General features: G+C 40.4%; 1 protein-coding gene across 2 annotated transcripts in view; it reads left to right on the forward strand.

Annotated features, from left to right (window-relative positions):
* kif26ab (kinesin family member 26Ab) overlaps nt 1–25,130 on the forward strand; it is a 91,250-nt gene that overhangs the window by 43,549 nt on the left and 22,571 nt on the right. For both annotated transcript variants that reach the window (XM_028437758.1, XM_028437759.1), the window contains exon 4: nt 7,116–7,318. In XM_028437758.1, the coding sequence (XP_028293559.1) occupies nt 7,116–7,318 (203 nt within the window). The remainder of the gene's footprint in view (nt 1–7,115; nt 7,319–25,130) is intronic.

The raw sequence follows: 25,130 nt of genomic DNA on the forward strand, positions 1-25,130 counted from the left end.
CATCTGACCGCCACCAACATTCATGCACAATTCATACCCATTCATACGAGGCAATGTGGGTAAAGTGCCTTGCTCAAGGACACAACGACAGTGACTTGGATAGAGCGGGATTCGAATTCCCAACTCTTCGGTTATTGGATGACCCACTCTATCACTGAGCCACGGTCAGAAATTAATGTGTAAAGGTTTTTTTTTCTGAACATTTAAAGGCTCTTTGGCCTTTAGTTTTGCAGTAATAACTGTTTAAAACATGTTTTAGTTAGTGTTAAAATGTTCTTTTTAAAATGTTTAGCTAAAATTACATTTTTGGACATGTAAATAAATTATTCAGCTGGATCTACTTTCACTCTACATAATTTAGTAGTTTTCAAACAGCTGGTAATGTTGTTTCCTCAAAGTTCTGAGCTTTGGCTTCAAACTCTTGAGTGTGTGTTTGTTTACTTTGCTGCCCTAGGAAAACATTAGCAGGACAATAGCCAGTGCTTGGTATTGTCATTCCATGCGGTTGTAAAATCTGTAATACATAGAGTTTGAACTTTCGTGACCCCTGGTATGTATTTTAAACCATGTGGTCCTTAATCAATCTTATGCTTTTTAGTGAGCAGACACCACATGGTGGAGCTCATCAGATCACATGTCGTCAATACAGATGTTACATTTCAGACATTTAGAAAAAAAGCCAAACAACGAAGCCCTGGAGGGATTTTGTGAGTCTGATCTCTCATTCCTCAGTAGCCAAGGAGCCTGAGTGATCATAGGTCAGAGGTCATCCCAACACTAATCTGCTGACCCTTTTCCTCAAGGCCATTTGAAATGACCACCCCACAACCTGCACTATAACTCCTCCTCAGTGTTGTTAGTCCGTGTCTTGTTTGATGTCTGAAAGGCCTTGAAAGGTCCAGAGTTTTGGCCCTGAAGTCACGGGAGCTGCTGTACCTTTGACTTTAGATCAGATGGGCAACTGGTGTAATAAAAGTGTAATAAAAGTGTAATAAAAGTGTAACAAAAGTGTAATAAAAGTGTAACAAAAGTGTAATAAAAGCTGCTTTCAATCATTAAAATGCAGTGTTGGCAGTATGGATGAACGATTATGACTTAACTCCTGATACTGATTTACCTTTTAGGTTATGAATATCTACTGATGCATTACAGTTATATCCAGGGTTGGGGTCAATTACATTTTTCAGTTGCAATTACATTTTCAATTACCTATGTTTGATTACAATTCAGTTACAGTTACAGTGACCAGCATTTTCCTCCATTACAATTAAATTACAATTATTTCTTATCCCCAGAAAGTCAATTACAATTACGCTCTCAATTACTATACTGTAATTCAATTACAATTTATCACAATTACTGAGCCTGAAATAAATAACCTAATAAAAGTGAACCATTCTCTTGTGTTAGCTTTCTGTTAGCATCTATAATGATAACAGTTCCTTATTCAGCTGTAAAATACACTAAAAACAAATATTATCTGTTGTCTAATTTCTTTCCTATCTGTTGGTTACCTTGTTAGGCTTTCTAATCAATGAAAATATGGTAAAATGGTAAATGGACTTGATTTATATAGCGCTTTATCACCACACTGAAGCAGTCCCAAAGCGCTTTACATATCAGCTCATTCACCCAAACACTCTCACATTCACACACCAATGGGACAGGACTGCCATGCAAGGCTCTAGTCGACCACTGGGAGCAACTTAGGGTTCAGTGTCTTGCCCAAGGACACTTCGACACATAGTCAGATACTGGGATCGAACCCCCAACCTCTCGATCAGAAGACGACTCACTACCACCTGATCCACGGTCGCCCTAAAATATAAGTTTTAATATTTTGATGTGACCTTTTTTGTGTCTGTATATCCCTCGATTTAAAATTTTTTTTAAATGGTACAATGTGGGAAGGCTTGATACAAAACATAATTACATATGTGTAGAACTGTACATAGAACTGTAGCATGGTTCCCCAGTTTTGCATTAAATTATAATTGACAATTTATATAGAATTTTCATGGCAATTACAATTATAAAGTCAATTATCTAAGCGAATTACAATTTATTTACAACGATTACAACGGCAACTGATTTTTTAAATTACAATTACAATTATATTTACACCATTATTCTAATAATTATAATTGACCCCAACCCTGGTTGTATCTAATTTCCCTTAGTTTTCAGATGTGCAAACGTTTGTGATACAGTTAAAGGCAGCGATAGATGGGAAGACATGTATCCGTTATTGTCTGTTTGCTACACTGCTACTAAGAAAGGCTGCTGATACTTTAAAAGCATTATTTATCCAATCAGGAGATCTTTTGTCAGTAGTTTTACAGTAAATTGTGTTGCTGAGGATCCTCAGAGTGTGAACCAAGAGAGAACAAAAGCTGTCACTCCTCAATGACAGGCACATCTGCTCTCTCTCCGTTATTGACAAACTTGTGTGACATTCTGCATTTGAAACTCTTGGCGAACAGACCAAAAACGAATATAACGATGGGATCTGATCTTTGAGCTTCAAAGATGTTTCATCAGATTCATGTTCTGTAAAGGTTTCTTTGGTGCAGGTCTTGGCCTTGGATTTCACTCTTTTAGCTTGAAAAAATGTAAGACAGATTTTTACTCCTTGCTTTTATGTGTACAAGTGCCTGTGGAGATGGTTTATGGGTTGCGATCAAAAGCTTTTAACTGCTTGTATGGGATCTAGGGCAAATCAAACAGTCTGGCACAGATGGAGGAGGCTGACTCATGTTGTCCATCTTTGTGTCTAAAAGCAATTAGTGGACCTCCTTATAGCTGCTAGGAGTTCCTCTGTAGCTGCGGCTGGGCCTTTCTTGGTCAGAGAGCAAAGCCTCTTCACATTGTTAAGTTACAATCACGGCACAAATTGTAGCATTTTCTCAAGCTTTCATTTAAACCGGATCTGTCTGAATGACAGAAACCACATGGACTTCAGAGAGGTGGAAGTTAAAACACAGCCAACAGGCACGTTCTGTAATTTATGATTCCCTCATGGTTTCTTTGTGGGAAACACATGTTGGTTTCTTCAAACAAAAAAAAAGCCGAAATGGGCTTTAAGTTTGTGCGACAGAAATTTTTCAGAGTGTGTCAACATCGGAGCCCGCAGGCACTCCCACACACAGCCCATTAAGGAGAACCTTCACTCTCCCATTGTGGAAAACATTCTGGGCAACATCTGGATTACAATTTGGTTGCTTGTTGATTCAAAACTATCTAATTCCATCTTTACAAACGACTGTTTGGTTTAGAAGAGATTTCTTTAAATAAGACAAAAAATAGTTTTATTATCTCTGCCAAGGTGGTTATATTGTTTACTAGAGTTAGTCTATTTATTTGTTTGCTTATTTGTTAGCAAGATTGCGTCTACAGATTTGGACTTTTATCTATCTTTGGTTAGATAAGATCTATCTATCTAACCAAAGATAGACTCACGCCATGGAAGATTCCATTACATTTTGCGAGCCAGATCAACATACTGGTTCTGGATCAGTTTAAAAAATGGACAAATCCCTATCTCTCATCATTGGTGAAATGTAAAAAATCATTTATCGGTTTGTAATTGACTGCTTTCCAAGAAATTTGACTGTTATGTCAGGTTGGTTCCTCAATTACCTTCTTGAGTTTGATCTGGATCAAATGCAATATCTGGATTTGATCCAGATCAAACTCAAGAAGTTAATCAAGGAACCTGCCCATACATTTTGACCAACTGTATCACTAAATAATGTGGACTTTTAGGCTTTCCTTCCAAGCATTTAAAGTGTGAATGATCATAGTACCATCACTGATGGATAGTATCACTGATGCAGATAACTGGCAATATCTGGCAAAGAGGAGATTTGGTGCTTGTCGGAGGTTTGCGCTCTGGTTTCCCATTGTTTCAGATGTTTTGGGAGACTTGTTATTCATTTATCTTCTGTACCTACTTCAAAATAAGTGAGAAAGTGATGCCAGAAGAAAACAGAAGGACCAGTCCTTCATTTCATGGTGTTAACTCAGCTCTGTGGACTTTGTTTGCCATGCGGGGGTGAATATCGTGGTGTCTTTGGTAATTTTCTCACATGGTAGGTGTCCAGTGTTGTTGGAGGTCGATTTTCACCTCAGCTGGTCTCTGTTAGTTACAGAGGCCAGCCAACCACGACAGCCAGATTAACACAAGGCCTATTTCACCTCCGCAGTAATCGTCTGTTGACTGCAGGGATCAAAGGTCACAGGGGACTTCTGCTCGTCCAGGGAAAGATGGCCTTCTGATAGAAAGCCTGGCTCTGTGGCTCACTTCAAACTTCATAGCAAGCACTCTCCCAAAGCCTTACCACTCTTTTGATTCTCCACTTTTTTTCCATTATGGGGGGAATCTCCCTCTGCTGCTGCTCCCCCTCCCTCCCAGTTCTGTCTTTTCTTTCCAGTGGAAAACCAAGGCTAAGAGATCAGAGAGGACGGGGGGTTACAGGGTGGAAGGCCAGCTCATTACTGACTTTTGGAGCAAACAGCCAAGCACACATGGCTCCTCTGACATGGCCTAATTATCTGACCAGGGAATGGATTGTACTTTTTACTCAGATTCAGGGCCACGCCAGGTCCAAGGCTGTAAAGAACAGCTTGGCTATGTAGCTTATGTAGTCCAAGGGGAAAACAATTCATTAGGTATTGTGTATGTGTATATACGTGCACTCCCACATGTGAATTAAATCAATTACGGAATCAAAACACGTCTGCGCCCAGGCTCCACCTGTGGCCAGCAGCCTGTTGGGATCCTAGAAGTCACTGATACTTGATTTTCAAACCTGCACCAGATTCTGATAACTGTACACTTTTTGTTTGTGCCCATGTGGAATGGATCTACTTTCTTGGTTTGTGCCTAGTTTCCAATTTAATCTAGACGTCAGCATAGTGTGGTTGTGTGAGGATCTTTACTAAATACATGGCTCATTTCAAAATGCTGTCATTTTTATTTCCATCACTGCCCAATTTCTCAACTTTAAATCACAAACACATTCCACTCCATATCAACCTTGTGAGCCTTTAAACCATCGCATTTTCGGTTTGTTCATTAGCTTAACATGACACATTTAGCTAGCTTTTCTGGACAAGTATAATGCAGCAATCCCTGAGTTGATGCAACAACAACAAAGCTAACATCAGCAGTCGTAGTGTGCAGAGCTTCCAAAGTGAATGTGGGATCATGAGCATGTCCTGGCATCCTGATGTAAAGCTTTCACATGTCACGTTGGTGTATAAATAGTGCAGCTGTCAGCATTTGTGGACAAATGGCAGATAGTGTGAGGCCACACACTTTATAAAGAAGATTATATAGGATGTTATTTTAGTTGCCAAACATTATTCTAGCGCAATTACCAAATGTGATAATTATGCAAGTACTTTGTTTATGTTACATATTTGGTCAAAAATGATGTCTTGTGAGCAGGTAAAAGTGAAGTTTGCATAGAACCTCCAGTTTCTCACTTCAAAAGTTCCCAAATTCCTTTTCAGGGTTTACCCATTTCCATATCACGTCCGTGTCTCACACTTTTCCAAAACTGCTAGACTCTCATCCACTTATGTAACAGGAAGAATCCCATGAAAAACACATGATATTCTCCCAAAACATTATTTGTGAAACCTTGAATTATCGCCAAATCACTAGAATTGACATATTTTTCAGTTTGTCACACCTTCTGGACATTAAATCGCCCATTTTCCGATAAAAAATTGCATCTAAATGCGCGATGTTGTAAAAACAACGTGAATTCCGTTATTAACATCTGTTTTCTGCGATCATGGAAAATCAGAGGCCCAATATATACAATCATCATGGGCTTGGGCTTCAGATGTTTTCAGAGAAACTTAAACTTTTATTCTATCTTTAATCTGGTGCTTGAAAAACAGTTGGCTCTTGTCAGTGGGTATTGATCGTTATCCTGCAAGATAAACGGATCAAGTAAGATTAAGCTTCTTTTTTTGTGTTTGGCGGCTCCAATGAGAGAGCAACCAAAGTGCCGTCTCCAAACTGGCTTTTACTCAGCATAATTAGCTCTGTGCAGTCCTTGTGTCAGACTTGGAGAAATCACTGGAGCACTGCAGGCTTTAGTTGATCCTCGGTGTTGCTGCGGTGCTTTCACTTTAGATTCTTTGCCTTATTGTGTTCTCTGCTCACGTTAAACCTTCTCAGCGTTTTTCTTGCTGCTCTGTCAAATCTTACAAATACACATCATACTAAGAATGATTTGTTTACAGCTGTGATAAAAGAGAATCATACAGAATAAGCATTGAATATTGTGCATCGCTTGTATTTTTTTATTTCTTTATTGGGGAGAATGTAACACGAATCCCTGAAATCAAGATGAAACTTTACTGTACTCTAAATCCACCTCACTACTATACAACACATGTAACTGTTTATACCTACCTTGCTTCAGTAACAACTATGTAGAGCCACAGATGCCACACTAAGTATAGTTTTATATCTTTAGCAATGAAATCATAGCTTCGGCATGAGCCCCTAGAGCTCCGAGGGTGAGAAACATGTGGCCGACCAACAATGGTGAGCCTACTGTACATAAGCTTCATTTAAATGCCTTATAAACATTTAAACATGGGAACAAACCCTCAGTCGTCTCTTAACTGTTGATTGTTTGGTTCCATCTGATGCTGGGATTCTGTGACTCAACCTGAGGGATGACACTTTGTCATTCCTGACGAGTAAAGGGCCAAATTAGCCACAGAGGCAAAGACATAATCGAGAGCGAAGTGAGGTAAATCGCTCGTGATTTAATTACTAATTAAATGTGGGTTATCACTTGATTACAGACGGATACAGCCCGAGCATGCTCATGAATGTTGCCAAAATCAATGAATGAAGTAGCATCCTCGCTGCACTGTTGGGAGAGCTCTGCTGTGGATACTGCTGACTCCCTCTAACCGGTGCGGGCTGCAGCAGCTGCCCGTCCATCTGTGGCAGAGGAAAGAAGGGGGGGGGGGGGAAAAAAGTGTGGAAAGGAGATGGGCAGGCAGGACGAGCGGAGGGTGGGGGTGTAGGTAACCTGTGAGCTGAGGCTGAGGTTTTATCTATCCTCTGTGTGTGTCAACAGGCCCACGGTTTGATAGGGGAAGCGGACCGGGATGTGACATGTTTGGAGGCCCCTGTCACCACCATGACCCGCACACCCAGCAGCAGCACCCTCACACCCTGCAGACTCAGGAGCTCCAGCCGAGCGGGACTCCCACCACCCGTGACCAGCGCACACACCTCCCCCTCTTCTTCCTCATCCGCAGCAGCTTCCTTCTTCATTAGGTAAGCACCACCCTATCCCCCCCACCTGTGCCGTCACATGACAGCTTGGCTGACTCTGTCAAAACACTGGCAGATTAGATTGAGCGGTTGGGATGCAAAGGGTGTTTACACACACACCTGCATGCTGTCAGCCTTTGCTGTGGGTTGAGAGATTGAAGAGGAAATATGCACAGACTTGTCTAGAATTATTCAGAATTAAAGTGTTCTGCTTCCTGTTTACATGGAAATAGTAATTTCGACTTGAAGTTTACATGGAAAACAGGCGTTTATCTAATTCTACTTTAGGTCTGGGGGTTGGGAAGGGTTGTGATTGGACATGACAAAATATTCACGGCTATCATAAAAAACACAACAAATCTTTTCTTTTCAGTTACAACATAGAAGACTAAATAATAATAACTGTTTTCACTTTTCGACAAGTACAGCTTCCGTCCATCCACTCTTTTCATTAAATCCATATCTCCTAAGACTCTTATGAAATGAATAGTCATGGCTCGAGTCCAACACTTGCTTCGGGCGGCCGTCTGGGATTATGTCGTCACCAGCGCGTCATCGCAACAGAATGAGCATGCGCAGAACGACCAGAAGTATTCAAAGCGGATTTAAACGTTTACAAGATAAAGGAATCATTCCATTTGGAACTGAAATCAGAATAAACCAGCAACTTAATTTGGAATGACCATTTTCATTCAGATTTAAGTGTTTATAAGGTCAGTTTAAAGATAATTTAACCTTTATTCTGAATTAAAGGGGAATTAAAGCTCAATGTGGGGTCAACTTTTGCATGGAGATGTTGCTCTTGTAAAGCTTGAAGGAATCTTTCCTTAGAACTAAACAAACTGTGAGGTAAATGCATAAGTGCCTATCAATGAGTAGTGGAAATACATATTTTAATGGGAAGTTTTTAGTGTTTTAACAGAAAAAATTTGTTTAAAGCTACTCATTGTCCTGCAGTGTCGTGTTAGATAAGATTTATTTGTAACCTCAAGAAAGCATGTCATCTATTGGTTAAAGGGCTTTTATTTTTGTATTATTTTGCCGTCCTATCATTTCATCTCTTTTTCTTTCTCGAAAAAAGCAAAGTCCTCTTCAGGAGAGGGTGGATTGTGGGTAAAATGTGCCGTATTGTCACTGATGGATTTCCTGGAAGACTGATGATTGCATAAATTTGCTGCTTCCACTCTCTGAAGGAGGCTTCACTGCAATGAATGTTGTTAAAAAGGGAAGCCGGATGAGAACCTCGCATAGCTCCATTGAAGCTCTGCTCCGTAGGAGATGGAGAAAATTAGTGAAGGGGCTTTTGGAGTGTGACAGGAAACCCAGAGGGAGCTCAGCTTTTCTTAATGGAAGCCACATTGAGTTTGTACTGGTGCTTTTCAGTCCACCAGTACAGTCAGAGCCAATCTGTTGGTCCATGATGTTTTTTGTTGACTAAGAGAACATTTACTAAAGACGCAGCTTCTTGCAAGCTTTGCTTTATGTCAAGAGCACAAAAGGCCCCAACAACAGCCAGTCAATTTTATTACCTGACAATAATTGATGGGTTTTTGTTTTCTTTGGACCGTGGCTCTGAAACAGCTGCATTAAAAGCAGGTTCACCCTTTCAACTTTATGTGAAATCAGCAGGTTGAGCTTTTCCCCCCTCTGGCATGTCCTGGGGGAGCGAGGATGATGTAAAGAGGGTGACATCTTCAGTTTTTTTTATCAAAACACAAACCTCTGCCAAGGCCTGATGTTTGACTTGGCTCGTTGAAACACAAGGATGATGGCACGGAAACAAACAGCGTTGCATTCTACAGATCCTGTAAATCAAACTGGTAATGGAGATGAACCGTGCTGATTTGAGGCCCACCCTCTTCCTTGGCTGGAAAATGAATATCATCATCATCATCGTCATCTTTCTCATCATTGTAATGTAGCTCTTCCTCAAACAAACTTGCTGATTACTGCGTAAAGTTCTTCGATGTGGGAAAAAAAAGCAAACAAATTAATTAACAGAGCTGTGCAGAGTGTTTTTGCTGCAGTGACTCTGCATTAAAAAAAAAAAACTTTAAATTTGTGTTTAGGACTTGATTGAAAACTAGGATCTAATTAGTATTCTCTTTTAGTTCTCCAAAGATACAATTAGTGGGATGCATGCGTGAATCCTGAGTGTCTGGGATGTAGCTGCAGAATAACCAAACAGTGGTTTTACCCAGATGGATGGGAGAAGGCTCCTCAGACACTTGTCTGACATTCAGCAACACTGTTTCACTCAGAGAGCAAATTCAAATTAGAACGCAATTAGTCAAAGTCAAGCTACTGCGAGTCATTCGACGGTGGAAGTAAAAAAAAAAGGCAAGATGAGCAGAAAGTTAGAAAATCATTTGTCTATTCAAAAAGGTGCTTAATTGGTTTCATTAAGGATGTCTACTGAGCGGAAAATCATTTTACCTATTTTGATGAATCACTATCTTCTGTACCTGCCTGTTCTGTTCAGGGACTCAAGGAAGTTGACTGAAAAAAGAAACCCAGTTTGTGTATATATTAGTACTGTCAAAATGAACACATTAATTTAAAAATGATTAATTAGTTAAAAAAACATGAATGCAATTAATGCACTTTTGTTTATTTCTGGTGTTGACTGACCCTTAACCTTTGGTCGAGCGTGCAGGCCATGCAGCCAAACCCAGAGACATAGAGCAGTAGTATACTGCACGGCGTAGAAAGTTTCACTTTAAAAAGTTGCCTGATGGCTCATTGGGGAAAGGGCAAACATTAAAACCCGTAAGTGACATTTTGTCATTATTTGCGTCAGCGGATATTACAGTATATTTATTGAACCTTTGTTCATGTAACAAGTTTAAAACTTATTTTCTTGAAACATTTATTCTCAAAGTGGTGGGCCTATACTTGAAAGCTGAAAAAAAAGTTATTAAAATGGTCTTTGAATTTAAATATACTTTGTGTATTAATTCTATATTAAAGGTATAGTGGACGATTTTCCAGTTTAGAAAAGAAATGCCCCCTGCAAATGCAACACACTAGCGTGCACGAGCCCAGTTTTCCCACTATGTCAGACTCGCCACCGGTAAGTGGCCATTTTCAAAGGACCGGGTGCGCACCAGGCACGAGCACGTATGACGTCATTACGTAAACATGATTGACAACTAGGAGGACCAATAGTCTAGATCAGAGGTTCTCAACTGGTCTCTCCCGGGGACCCACATTTTCCCACGGTCATTAATATGCAACCCACTTTTTTTTTTTAGGATTCAACCAACCAAATTTAGTTTTTCAAAAATACACACACATAATCTATGTATTTTCCTGTGCAACATGCATGCCTGCCAAAAGAAAAGTTTCTTTCAAAATAAGAGACAAGTCCAACATGAGAGACATTAAGTATTCATTTATTTTTGACCTACCAGTTGAGAATCGCTGGTCTAGATGATCCACTTGTAAATAAAATCCAAAAAAAACTTTCTCCTCAATACCTTTAATTACATGATTTTCCATAAATAAATAATATCTATAACAAGCTTCAGTGTTAAGTTGAAAAATGCAATTAATTGCAATTAATTATAGAAAATTGCTTGATTATTTTGTTAATCGAGTGACAGCCTGAGCACGTATAAATACACTGTAAATATGTTTATGTTTGAAAGACTGTACTTTATTAATTAGTTGTGCATTGTTTCTCTGTCATGTGACTCTTCTGCGTTATTGTGCTCCTTACTGCCACCTATTGATATGGAGCAGTGTTTATTCAGTCTTTGTGGATAGAAAGTTACTAACATAGCAGACAAAAAACTGCAATATTTGGCAATTACAGGCTTTAGGGTAACATAGTTATGTGTACCTACAACAAAACTAAACCAGTTTGACTTTTGTTTGAGCAGAACTGAAAGGGTTAAAATGTTCTGCTTGGCGTTTGGAGCCGTTGGACATTTCTTTTAATTCTGTTGTGCATACGTTGAATTTAAATAGTTCACTACATTGCTGAAATTGGCTTCAGGGAATAACGGATTGGTAATGCAATTTATGGGGACACTTTAATACAAAGCGAGAAGAAATTATTAATGCTAAAGGACTAGTTATTAATTCAAGAGAGTAAATTACTCACTTGTTAAAATGGATTCATGTGATTTATAACACAAACGCTGCTAGGCTGTGTAGACAAATGTGAAACTCCAGTCTTATCAAAATCTGTGTTTTTTTTTTTTTTTTTTTTGCCTTTGGCTGAACATTCCCATTTAAATCTATCAACATGAATAATGTCTTGTAATGCTTCCATATTCAGAAGAAAAAAGAAAAAGTCTTTGATCATCCCCGTAAAGGCATCTTTTTTCCGGCTGCTTCCTGTTTCTGGTAACTGAAGGAAGCAGTTTGCAACCCCAGTGACCTCTGGGTCATTGATGGTCAGCGTGACCATACAGTGAAAAGCAGCTGCGATGAGTCAGGGGTCAAACTGGGACTACATGCTGTTGGTGTGTGCCTGTGCATATCATTAAAGTGTGTGTGTGCAAGTTAGTGAGTTAGTGCGAATGGGTTTTAATGAATTTCAGACCATGTGCTCAGCTGACTTGTACATTAAGCACTGATTGTCTTGTGACGGAGCATATGATTAGGGTATTGATGCTCCATTGTGAGATAAAACCAGGCAGTGGCCACAGCAGGGGCTGGATTGTCAGGGTGGGGGCTTCCAATTCATTCCGCCCATCTTTTCTGTGCTATTAACACCTGCTGATGCAGATAGTCGGTTGAAACGTCCTGGGCTCCTTTTATTGCACACTAATGAGTAAGGGTGTTAGAAAAAATTAATTTGGCGATATATCGCAATATTTCACCACACGATTATCGTATCAATCCAAACAATTTCCAAGTATTTTTCTTTAATCATGTTTTTTAACAAAAAAACTAGTGCTGTCAAGAGATTAAAAAAATTGTGCGATTAATTAATCATGCTCTGTAATTAATGTAATTAATGTCTTTTTTAACGCACGTAAAAATTGCAGAGAAACGCCCTCAACTTGAGGTATTTTCATTTAAATCGCATTATTGTGGCAGATCAAAACATTGACTTTATAAAGCCACAAAGTTGTTTTTAATAGACTTGAACAGATGTAGGCGAAGACATTTAGGTACGTTCCGCTGTATTTCAGACTATTCCTAAGGGCTCCGTGTCATATTGCTGTGTACCTTTGTTAATCTCCAAAAAATAGAAAATACAAATGAAATAAAACATTATATGTAGTGCTATAAGTTAGCACATCATAAACAGTAACACTTTTCTGACACCAAACTTGTTGCTTTTTCTCTTCAGATAATATTTATCCAGTGAGTTTGTTATTTTGTCAGACACGGCGCGCTCGCAGCATGTTGCAGTTAGCACTGTCCGTGCTAGCCGCTACATATTTAACATTAGGTGGTCGTGGAGGCTACAAAAGCTTTTTCTTGCACAATTTGCACACAACTAGGTTTTTGTTTTCGCTTCCATCTTGCAAATTTGACGTTATTTGGAGCCAGTCTACGTAGTAGGGTCCAGCGGGAGGAGCCCTGGTAACACGCCCCGCCCATTAACGTACTGCCCTGATGACTTATGCAGCCCAGAGCTACGCCAAGAAAATAAGTATCTTTCTCGCTGGAAATTCCACCAACAGCTTATTCAGATTATAGAGTTTAGTACAAAATCACAATACATTTCAACTCAAATATCTAGTTAAATGGCATCTCAGCTTTCCTTCACGACGTAACTACTATTCACAAAGAGAGCTACCCAAGATCAGCGGTTGTCTATCATCGTCATATATGACGTAAAATCCCATTTTTCAACCTCAAATAACTTATTTAAAACAAGCTTCACGTAAAAATGAGCACTGTATGGTATATAACAATAACTAATGATCACAGCAGAGTTTAGGTTTGGAGAAAAATTATGTGACGAGTATTTTAACTTTACAATTTGACCAAGGCGGGGTTTACGACCTAGCCAGTCAGCAGGGGAGCTCTAAAAATAAAAGCTTCACTCCACCCGGGAGCTTGTCCCATCCATTCTTTTTACAGTCAGTGGTTTAAACCAGTGGAATCATCTCTACATAGTAGCATACGGCTCTATTATTACTCTCCTGTTTGTATTTGTTTTAAAATGAGGGAAGGAGGTCCAGTTTGCTAACTCACCACTTATTCTACCCAGGAGATGGATGATTTAGCCATTATAAAACTCAGGCGAGGGAAGAATAAAAAGCCTCTACAAGACCTTGGCACCACAACAGTCAGTGCACTTTCAAGGTGGCACACAGGCCGGTTAGAGGGAGGGCAGACAGCTGTTTTCAGGAATGTGGCCCAGGAGGAGTGTCAGGAGGAAGTGGTTTTTATGGTCATCCCTCGCTGCCTCACAGCTGCCGCTGCGCAGGTGAGTTTTGACGCGGTAATGACTGTGATCGCACACAAACTATCCTCCTGTAATTGTGGCAACACAGCCGTTTAGCCTCTGTCCTCCTCCTGCGCACGCACGCACACACACACACACACACACACACACACACACACACACACACACACACACACACACACACACACACACACACACACACACACACACACACACACACACACACACACACACACACACACACACACACACACAAAAACCCTGTTTGTCAGCAAAGCTCGTGCTAGTCTTCATCCCTGAGACTGCTCTGAGTAACCATAGAAACAAGTCATTAGCTTGTGGGGATAAAATGTGACTGATTTGTCTTTGAATAGGAAGGATGGCAACTGAGGAAGTTGAAATAATAACCCTTACTGGTCTACTGGACTGGGATTTAGTCAGAGGGAGAGATGAGCACCTCTTCAATAAAGAGTACCGCAAATTACAAAGTGGAAGCAATGCACATGTTACGTCTATTGTTGCTTCGTCCTGCGGTTTTGTAAAGGCAACATGTAACACAGAGGATTATTCAAATGATTATTTGTCATCCAAAAAGTTATTTTTTGTACAAAACAATGTAAAATATATTCTTTAAACATCAATAAAATCCTTCAAACACTAAAATCAAGTATGTACAAAACAAAACCCTTCTGGCACATGATGTGTCTTTGCTCTAGGTCTTCATCATCAAACCCAAAATGTTCCCATTTAAGAGAATTTGATTTGCCTTGCTTGTTTACCAAGCGTTTTTGCTGCGTTTATCCTGCCATGTTCAAGACTGTTAGCAACAACTTTCCTTGTGCTGGCTTGCAGGCTAGCTTTATCTTTAGCTTTGAGAGGGGTGGGGCTTAGGAGCTGCACATGGACATGCATTACACATAGGGTGACCATATGCCCGGTGTCAGAGATTATAACCCTAACCTAATCCAATAAACAAATAAAACATGTGTCCGTTCATTTTGAAAACAAAATAAACAAAATTTAATTGTTATTTTTTATCAAAAATTCATTTTCCGGTGCGCACATGACACCGGTTTTAACTGGACATGTCCTTTTTTCACGTTTTGTCCGCGCTGTCCAGGCGTATTTTACAAATTAATGAAATTGTCCGGGTTTCCCAGGGACCTTGAAATTTAAATGACCGCAACTCTGCTAATATTTGCTCTATCTGAGGAGTTCCACCAGTTTCTGAAAGCTAGAGTTACTCTTTACAGCCAAAATGGGTGTATGGGTTGGCATTTCAGTAATTTTACTCACAGTAATTTTTGATGAAATCATCATACACGAAGAAAAGAGAAAGAGGACCAAACTCTGAGGTGATCTATAACCCAGACTAAGCTGTGTGAGATTGACGGCAGGGATCTCCCCATGGACAAATGGAAGTGGAGAACTCTGGTGAGAACAGTGGTTCTGGCCCACGAAGCAAAGGGATAAAGACACAGAGCGCTGCAGCCACTGCCTGGGATGAATGTGCTTTTACATTTTGTCATGCTGGTGGTGTGTTCACACTGATGCCTCTGTCTGTGAGCATCAGGGAAGAGCTCGGCGCCTGTGGAGAAGAATATTGGATTCACCACAATGGGAGTCAAGCATGTTATGTTGTGCACTAACAACTCTTCTCTTTCTGTGTGTGTGTGTGTGTGTGTGTGGTTTAAGTGTAACAAATGAATGTTTTGGCGTCTGAGTGAAATTTTTCGTGAGCTGCATTTGTTTTCTTGTTTTAGATGCGTCTCACTTTCCTCTCTCTCCTTGGTGTAATTTGTCTTTTTTTGTCACTCTCTCGTTTCCATTCAGTGGTATGTGCAGTTTTGTGCGGTCGGAGCTGGACTGTCTGTTCCCTGGAGTAAGGGACGCTAATGGTTTTGTTGTCAAGGAACAGTGAGATGGATTCCATTCAGCAAAGCACAAGTGTGAGCAGAATGTATAGTGTGGATAACAGGCTGAGGAGATCCTGGATGCATTTTAAGGAAACAGCCACAGATAGCTCAAATGTTAATATAACCTCCGCCCCCAGAGTGAGATGAATGGAAATGGAATGAATTAATATCAATCTGTTAAATCTGTTCAACACATGCCAAGGGCAGCAAATGGCTCATCGAGGTATTGAGTGGGTGGTAGCCACAATGGTGGAGCTACTTCAAGGTATTTTCCTTTTGTTTGCTGTTGGATAAAACATGACCGGATTTATTTATTTATTTATTTGCTTTAATAATCTGTGCAATCATGTGATTAATGGCTCAGTGGCAACACCACCTGAGCTCGCAGACACATCCAGGTGTGACTCCATCCCAGGCCTGTGAGGGACTGCCAAACCTGAGGTGTTTATGAAAGTCACAGCTGGCTATGACGCCAAAGGGATCTACTGTAGACACTAGTGCGTCTACCTTTTCATATAGCTGCTAATATTAAAAAATACTTTATTCTCACTCCTAAACCCATGTGATTGTGAGGCAGAACACAATATTGCTTTTAATATAAAGATACAAAAGTAATCTTCCTGTACCCATTGACGACATTTCATCATGTTCATCCTGAGCAGCTCACACTTTGTGCTGTGTGGAGGTGGATTGAGATCTTCACATTGGGGTTCCATTGCTAATGCAGGGTACACACATAAGGATTTTGTAAATGTGAAGAGATATTTTTATCTGTTATCTAACAACACCTAACTCTGGATTTTCCGACCTCCTACTTGAAAAAGTGACTTGGAACGCCTTCCGACTCGGTAAATTCGGAGAAAAAATTAGATATTTTGACGTGCTTCAGCTGAACTCAGAGATTTCCATTTTTAACTTGTTGCCGTAAACGCACCATTATGTGTTTCTCGGTCAACTTGGCTCTTGATTGGCTACATTCCGTTCCACGTCACAAATCAGGGGATCATGGGTCAGGAGCCGCCAATTATCCGGACAGATTCATTCTGTACACACCTCAGACGACAGGATAATCTTATATATCACAAAATCATCTGGCGTTCGCAGAAACCATTCCAGTGAGTGATTTCTTTTGGTTACAGGTAAATCTGTTGGGATTATGTTTGTGTTACGTAAAATGGTTTAAGGAAGTGTGTGCATAGTTGGGATTAAACAGAGAGCTAAATCCACGTGGAGTCCGTGTCTTAACTTCCAGCTATAAAACCCCCGGAATATTACAGGAAGGGTGAAAATCAGCCCAATTTTTATTTGTGTGTGTACCTTACAGCACAAAATCTTTACTAAAGATAATGCAGTGCCTGATTCCCCGTATCCTAGATTTTCCCTACACATTATATCATAGCATTGCTTATCTTGAAGCTTAAGTAGTGAATTGTTGTTAGTCCCAAATCGTTGTAAGTGATGACAAAAAATGAATAGAGACACAATGTTGCAGCCTTTGACAGGGATAACCTGATGCCTCCCCCCCCCCCCCAGATTCCTCAGATAAATCCCTGAGTCAGGAAGTCAGTCCCACTCACATGGCCTACAGGGGGCTGGCTGGGAGGGTCTGGTGACAAAGAGCTAAAATGCTGACTCAAGCCTGTGCGCTCGCCCTGGCCCCACGTGTGCTAAGCTCCTGCAGAGAAAAGAGTGAACACTGCCATTGACGACTGATTCCTCTCACACATGGAGAAAGAGTTAAATATGGAGCACTAGCCTTTGCCCTGTAGAGCTGTCACTTAACACAGGGCTCTTTTTGTTACCCAGGACGGGGATTTTAAAACTAAAAAATGGACAACATTGTCTGCGATTAGTTGAATGTGGGCAGAAAGGGTCACGTCCTCACCATCAAAACCATTTCCAGATTTCTATGTCTACCCACGTCGTGCATTCTCCATTTAACTGGATAACGACTCTGATAGCTGCCCACTGGCCACAGCGATCAGTACATTAGTGTTTACTTATCTTTTAAGACTGTGAAATCCCCTCACCCCCAGCCTGTTGAATGAATATTATGCATCACGCCTGTTGGGGCTGAGGGAGGCCATCTAAACCTCTTTAGTGTCCCTCAGTGGAAGGTACCATGCAAATGCACTCTATTATCTTTGTCATTATAGCTGCCATCACTTCTGCATTGTCGGGGAGGCACTGAGGGAGAGTGTGCTGGAATAGGTTGTAGCAGAGAATGTGTGGAGAAATTTGATGACCTATTGTGTGATGTGGTGGCAGTGAGTCGATGGCCCACTTAAGCTCCCATGAGCTGCTTTATGCTCTGAAATCTGGAGAAACAAAAATAGTTCCTGGTGCGGCTTCTCATGCTTTGCGGCTTCTCAATGCAAAGCCACGTTGTTACTCATTACTAAGTTGATTTCCCGGTACACTACGACTATATTTTTGGGAAAAAAAATTACATACAGTATATAGCGACTCAGAAAAGCGTCAGTATTTCTGCTTTCTGCAGAGCTCAAATTACCCCTGAGATAAAGTCATTGTCGCAACAGGTGGTTTTGTGTTTACCTCACCTGCTGCAGCGCCAATAGCAAAGCCCTTTGGTAGTAATGACACTATCTACTGGAATCTAAACATGACCTACCAAACGCTTATTTTTCATTTAATTTTGTAACATGTACATCTAAGCCAAACATCACATTATAAAAGCCCACTTACATCTTTAATGAATTATTAGGACTAGTCTGTAACCCACTTGTGACCAAACAGAAAACCAGTCCACAGCTTTTCGTGAATTGTATTTAGAATACAAATGTATTTTCACTCTAGGGAGTGGAAACGGTTCAGATATGAAAAAATGCAAAGCTTCTACCAAGAATTCACAGGACTAATGAGACTAATAAAACCCTCTTCATGTGTTTGACACCATTTCGTTTTTGCAGTTGTAGAAAGCTAAGCATTGGTTTTACTGTAGAAAGGCATAATTATTACCAACATATCTACATTGAAATGCCAAGCAGACATCCCAGTTATTAGGAAACAAATTTGTACTCTAATTTGCTTCTCACTGAGGAAATTCTTTTGGATTAAGAGCTATTATGTGTGACAATGCGCCCCACCTTTTCATGTCCACTTTTGTAAGAGTCACAGTCAAGGCTGGACCACGCACAAAACTGCCATATCAAATTAATAGCTGCAAGAAGAGGTTTATCGCCGTCTCTGTTTCCGGTCCAGCTTTCCTTTTGAATGGAAAGGATTACAGTCTGTAATCGGTTCACGGCCCAGCAAGAGAGAACCAGCTGTGATGTGCTAAAAATCTTTCACTCTATGTACCCAGTGACTGAGCCTGTGTGTGTTTCAGCGGTTGACTTTATGAGCGTGTGATATGGGATAAACTGCTTAATTTGAATAATATGGTTTTAAATGCTCGTGTTTTTTTCTGCTGTGTTAATTTAAACCCATCTCCCTGGCCGTGTTTGAAATGGCATACTGTGGTAGCGTACTACTCATACTAAATTTTATGTCAAAATTACTACGTATGTCATGCAATCACATTAGATAGTATCAAAAGATTGAGTATGCGAGAAATACCCGGATGTATACTAAATCAGGACATTTTTTAAGTATGCACGGTGGGCACACTAGCCATACTCAACCGCCCCACGATCGTCCGGGAACCAGCTTCAAGCTAAAAATCAAACATCCCCTTTTCAAAACAAAAGCATCTCTTCTTGTCTTCCATTAGTTTAGTAAATAGGACTGTTGTTTTGAAGTCAACTTGAAGTTCCGTCAGTAGCATATAGAATCTCCGAAATCTCGGAATGAAATGCGTAAACGTAAGTTTTATGGGTCAAATGACCACATGTTATTCAACTTGGTCACTTTTTTGCTTAAAATGCTTTCAGGGGTCATAAACAATGAATAAAGTATTTCTGATTCTGAGATATTTAGCCTCAGTGTGCTTCCAGTTTTTGTCATTGTAGGTTTGAAATGCATCTTGGGAAACTTAGAAGTATACTTCAGTGGGAACGGTCATCATATTAATCACACTTTGTATATAGTAGACAGTATTTACTAATTGAGTTTGTATGTATGTATTGTACGTTAGTGTGTCATTTCAAACACAGCTCCTGACTGGTAGGGTAGGGGTCTTCTTCCTGATAGGTACCGGTATTGATGCCTGAACAAATTAAGTAAACCCATCTTAAGATTTTTTCTGTTTTTTTTACTTGTCGATTGAGTCAAGTATAGATGACATATAGATACACGTTTGAACTTTCCTCTCCTCTGTCCTGTCTCTAGACAGCCCACTGATGAATCACTCCCCAAACGTTCGTGGCCTTCTGTAGGCCTGTTAGTTGTGATAGCCTCTGTGTGGATAAGTGCAAATAAATAATCTGGAGGTGTGTTACACTTACAGCAGGTGATTAATGAAGCTGAGAATTGGAGCAGAAGTATGCTAACGCTTCCCCACCGCTTGTCTCTTCCACACTCATTGTGGTCCTAAGCTAGTCAACAATCTGGTCCTTTTAAACATTTCCCTGGAACATAATATTTAAATAAAGAGGCATCGTTTATTAATGTTTGATTTGTCCCAGTTGTAATCTGAGCTAATTTCTACAACATAAAAAGCCACTCATTAGGCCAGTGCCAAAGGATAGTCGTGAATCTTTTGCAGAAACAGCCAGCCTGAGGGTTTTTATGGGAAGACCTGGGTGGGATGGGTGGGTGAATCAGAGTTCAGCATGTGTACCAAGAGAATGGAGCATTTCCAGATTCTCAGCAGCCTGGGAAAGCAGTGTAGCAGACTACCTGCAGCGGCGTCTGAGCAGCAGACGGGAAACTCACGGCAAGAGATGAAAGCAGGCTTTTAATCTTTGTCAGCAGTGCTGGAGGTGGGGGGACTGTGGTATGACGAACGGGGAGAAACATGTCTTCATTATCATGTGTCACCCATCAGCTGTGAAATAAATGTATTATCAACCCCTTTCACTTTTGCTTTATATAATATCTTCTGTAATCATGAAGACTAGTGGAGAAATGTATATTTATCCTTCTCTACTAGCCTCTAACTCTGCAATTTTCATTTCAAATGCTAACATGTCACTTTTCAGGACCTGTTGACTCTCAAAAGGGGTATTTATGATTCTCTAAATAGGTCTGTTTTTTTCTTTAAATAAAAAGGTCCGGAAAATTCCTGTATTTGTTTCCTTTTCCTAAACATACTCAAAGCGCCATTAGCAGGGTGTAATCCAGAGACATGTTGTGAACAATAGACTAGAACTAACTGTCTGGATTGGATTTAAGCTTGTGAAGCTGTTTTTTTAGTGTGAGCATATAAAGGTTACACTAGATTGGAGATAAAGAAGCCTTCAGATGAGGTAAAAAGTCTTCTTAGGTTTTACCACAACAGTCATTCTTTCTTTGCTCACCCAAACCCATCCTTAAGTCGATAACTTTGGTAGAAGAGTCTAGCATTATATCCAAATTGGTAAAATAGTGGCTGTAAGACAGATGATGAGAAATGCCAAAACAGTGCATGACTAAAAGTGTTTATCAGACTGACTCAGGCCCAGGTTAGTGTCATTGAGAACAGAGGGTCATTTGGCACCAGACCTTCTCCTTGATGTCCTGGCCAACGACACAGATGGTAGTCCTCTTAAAGGGATTCCCCACTCTGTCAACAAAGAGTGCCCCAAATGTTTAAAAAAATCTTTTTAGTATCTCAAAGGTTAAGCATTATATCCTGTAAATGCTGTTGTTCGACATCTTTAATGGCTTGCAAAGCATTGTGGGTTGATGAGGGGTTTAGGCTGCTCCGCTTTTACCTTGGGATTGCAATAAAATGCAACATTTGTCATGAAATAAAGGCAGAGGTGGTGCCCATCATCTTTAACTGCCAATGTTTAGAAGACAATTTGTGGGAACATTCGTAAATAGAATGGGGTATCCCTTTAAAATCACTGCAACAGATCATTTTCATTCACAAAATCAACTCATCTGGCCAGAATTACCTTGCATCGGATATAATCCATTTCTTGAAATTGAAGTTTTGTCTGATGCGCTGGTGCAAATAAACCTGCTTTCTTTAATATCCCATCAACTGTGTCATTAAATCTTGGCCGACTGGGGGATTTCTATCATTTGGATTAAAACCCAAGCTCATTTTCCTGTTTCTTTCTCAAGACGACAATGATTTCTCCCTCGTGAACAACATTTCTATGGCACGGTGCCAGTCCCACTGCTTGACGTGGGGATTGGGCTCTACAACCTACTGCTTGGTTCTCTACTGTCTCATTTTCCAGTTTCTTCTGCATCTTTCTCTTTCTGACTATTCATCCCAGGTAGGATATTTAAAGATGCAACCACTGCAGTTTTTCTTTACTGTTTAACTCTCACAAGCTCTTTTTTTCAATGTTTCAAATCATCCTCTGCTATTCAAGCAGTTCTCCAGAGGATCTATTGTTTTTAAACTTCAGTCCTCAGACTCTTTGAAAGGACTTCTGAGGAGACCATGACAGAAGGGCTTTACAAATCTGTGGGTAGAATTTTGGATTTTGTTGAAAGAAAGCTTCGATTCTCTCTCCCACTCTTGAAGAGGCATATTTCAAGTCGGCGATATTGTTTGAATAAGACAAGTCAGTTGAACAAGGCGACATCGGTTTTTGAAGGTAATTTCGTCCTTTCTGTGACAGTGCATTGTGCTAACAGATGTTACATGAATGCGTTTGGCCTAACCTAATTGGCTGGGGATTGGTGCAGTGAAGGTGTGTGCAGCCTTGGGCTCTCAGCAGCACACAAATAATGCTCCATTTGATTTCCAGCGGTCAAGGCCAGATACTGTAAAAGAGAAAGAAAAAGCTTGTTGAACACCTTGAAGCCAAATGCTTTTTCATAATGCCTCAGTTTAACATGTCTGACATTTGTCTGGCAAATTTATGCTTTAAAAAAATTGAAAACCAACCACATTGATTCCTGCCTGGCTTTGTTTATGATTGATTAGTTCATCTTTTAGTGGAGATTTATAGATAGTCTGTAAATCCTTGGCGAACAGTGTTTGGTCACTGCCTGTAAGCTTGGAACTAGTTGCTATTTCACGTTTCTATTATCTAGCCCAAGCAGGAGGGAGAGGAGTAGCACCCGCAGAGGTTTGGGCCGATAAGCTTCATCTGACAGCCAGATAAATCTAGAAGTTCTTCCCTCCATTTTAATGTACCTCTAGCTGACAAGAAAGAGAGGAAGAAAACTACAAAAAAGATCTGACTTGTTTGATTCTGTCAAAAGATTTGAATTTAAGGATTAACACATGGAATAATAGGAAGCCGACATCCTTTTTTTTTATTACCTTCTTCTCTGACGTAGATTTCTTAATTTTTGCTTCAATTAACAATCATTGAGGCTCATTCCCAGATTAGTTCTTGTAGTGCTGTGGCCTTGGGCAGCTGTTTGTGAGTGATTTAGGATAAGAGAAAGGAAGAGAGAAAAGCTAAATTAGTGTTTATAGCAGAAGTGCATCAATTGCAGAGAGACTTCAGGAAGCAGAAGCCTCCTTCCATAAATGTACTTCCCTATTGGTTAACGCGTGACCCCCGCTTAGGTTGTTCTGTCCCAAACAAGTGCATACATTGTCACTTACTAATGCAAATTAATTCATTCATACAATGTATGTACACATCTGGGAGCTTCTGATACTCTGAGCAAGCATTTGTTGCTGACTGACTGAAATACAGCTACAGCGACTAAACTCTGAGAGTCTTTATGACACGGTCATACCGTATTTGATGATCCACATCCTGACCTCTCTTGTAAATCTTGTCTGGGTGGGCCATCTTACTGCCAGAACGCGTTGGTAAAGTATGACATCATTCCAACTTGTCTGTGCAGTGTGTGTGTGTGTGTGAGCTCATAAGCTGATGTCATGGTTGCTTCATTACCAATGAAAACCAGTGACAGCTGGATCAGGCCACATCAAATGTAGCCTGCAGAAAAGTTGCAGATTTGGGTGAACCAAACTCTCGATATTCAGCAACATCATAACCAAGCGCTAGTTAGTTTGGTGCTCTTCTTTCAACTGACAGTGTCTGTTTCTCAGACAGGTCGTGGATTTATGTTTTTTTTCTCCCACACCTTTGGGGCAGAGGACTGTTTGATCGTGTCAAGGGCAGCCCATCAATAAGACAGGGTGTACTGATTTTAGCTCTGGGGAGGTTTTCTAATGATTACCCTTTGACTCAAAAGCACAGCACCTCACCTGACAGACCGTCCGTATCCCTACAGCCCCATCACTCATAACCCTCGGCTGATTTGCCATTCAGGATTTGACAATATGTACGAAACAAAGCAGCAAATACAATACACAACGTGATGTAATGTATGTCCAATCCATGGAAATCCCACACCTTCACCAAGCCCAGGAGAAATGTTCTCTCTCTCCAGCAGAGATTGAGCCTGACTCACTGTGCTACAGTCATTATCACGGCATGGTGTTGAGGTTGGCTGGAGCCCAGCGTTTCTATTTCCATTCACGAAGAGCTGTGTCGGCTTGCTAATCAGCAGCAGTGATAGACTCACCATGGGGGAGTTGGTATTAGTAGGGGTTTCAAAAAAAAAGTACGATATGATGTCCAGTGATCTGATCTCTGCATGAATCACCAAAGCTGCCTTATCTTGTCTGTGAAGGGAAGAGATGATTGACACAAAGTAAATGTCAGAAATGGTAAACGCAGCCAACAGGGTAATTAGCCAGTGAAAAAGAGGTTGCTCAAGAGCTGTACGGCTCTCCTCTGAACAGAATTATATTTGCACAAACAAGCTAATAATTGTGCCAGCTAATGAATCTCTTGGGTAGATGAATTTTTCTTGTTAATTTGACAAAGCTTGATGAACAAAAAAAAAGGCAGGGGTGATTATTGACAGAGGGCCAAAGTGAAGCTTTGAAAGCAGCTCTGTTCCGTCGTGTCGAGTCATTGGCCACGGTTACATGATGTTTTTTAATTCAGAATTAATTATTACGGATGAAATTATTTGACGAACGTGACGTCTAGCGGGAAAAACACACAACAAACCGTTTTTTTTTGGCTACAACATAGAAGACCACACAGTGAGTACTATTTTCACTTTTATTTTTTGAGCTCGACAATAACATACTGTTTTACTTTCGTCCGGTGAGGAGGAGAAGGGAGGCAGACGACCGTACGTCGGTCAATCAAAACCAACGGTTAATGCAATGGCTGCGCTATCGCCACTAGACAAGACGCTGAGTGAAAGGAGAATTTTCAGACGACCTGCGCGTCATTAGTGAAGCTCTGTGGTCTGTTGCAATGTCCCTAATGAAGCTTGTTTGAATTATTTCATTCTGAATTAAAAACAGAATAAACCAGGATTTAAGTTTAATTCGGAATGGCCATTTTTATTCGGAGTTCGGTCAGTTTAAGGAGGATTTGTATCTCCTTGATGTAGAATGTAGGTAAAAGGTGGAAATCTAGATATCCTTAGTCTAACAAAGCCACTGGGTAACCTTTTGTCTCAAACGGTG

Source organism: Gouania willdenowi, chromosome 22 (assembly GCF_900634775.1).
Source record: "Gouania willdenowi chromosome 22, fGouWil2.1, whole genome shotgun sequence".
Classification (NCBI taxonomy): domain Eukaryota; kingdom Metazoa; phylum Chordata; class Actinopteri; order Blenniiformes; family Gobiesocidae; genus Gouania; species Gouania willdenowi.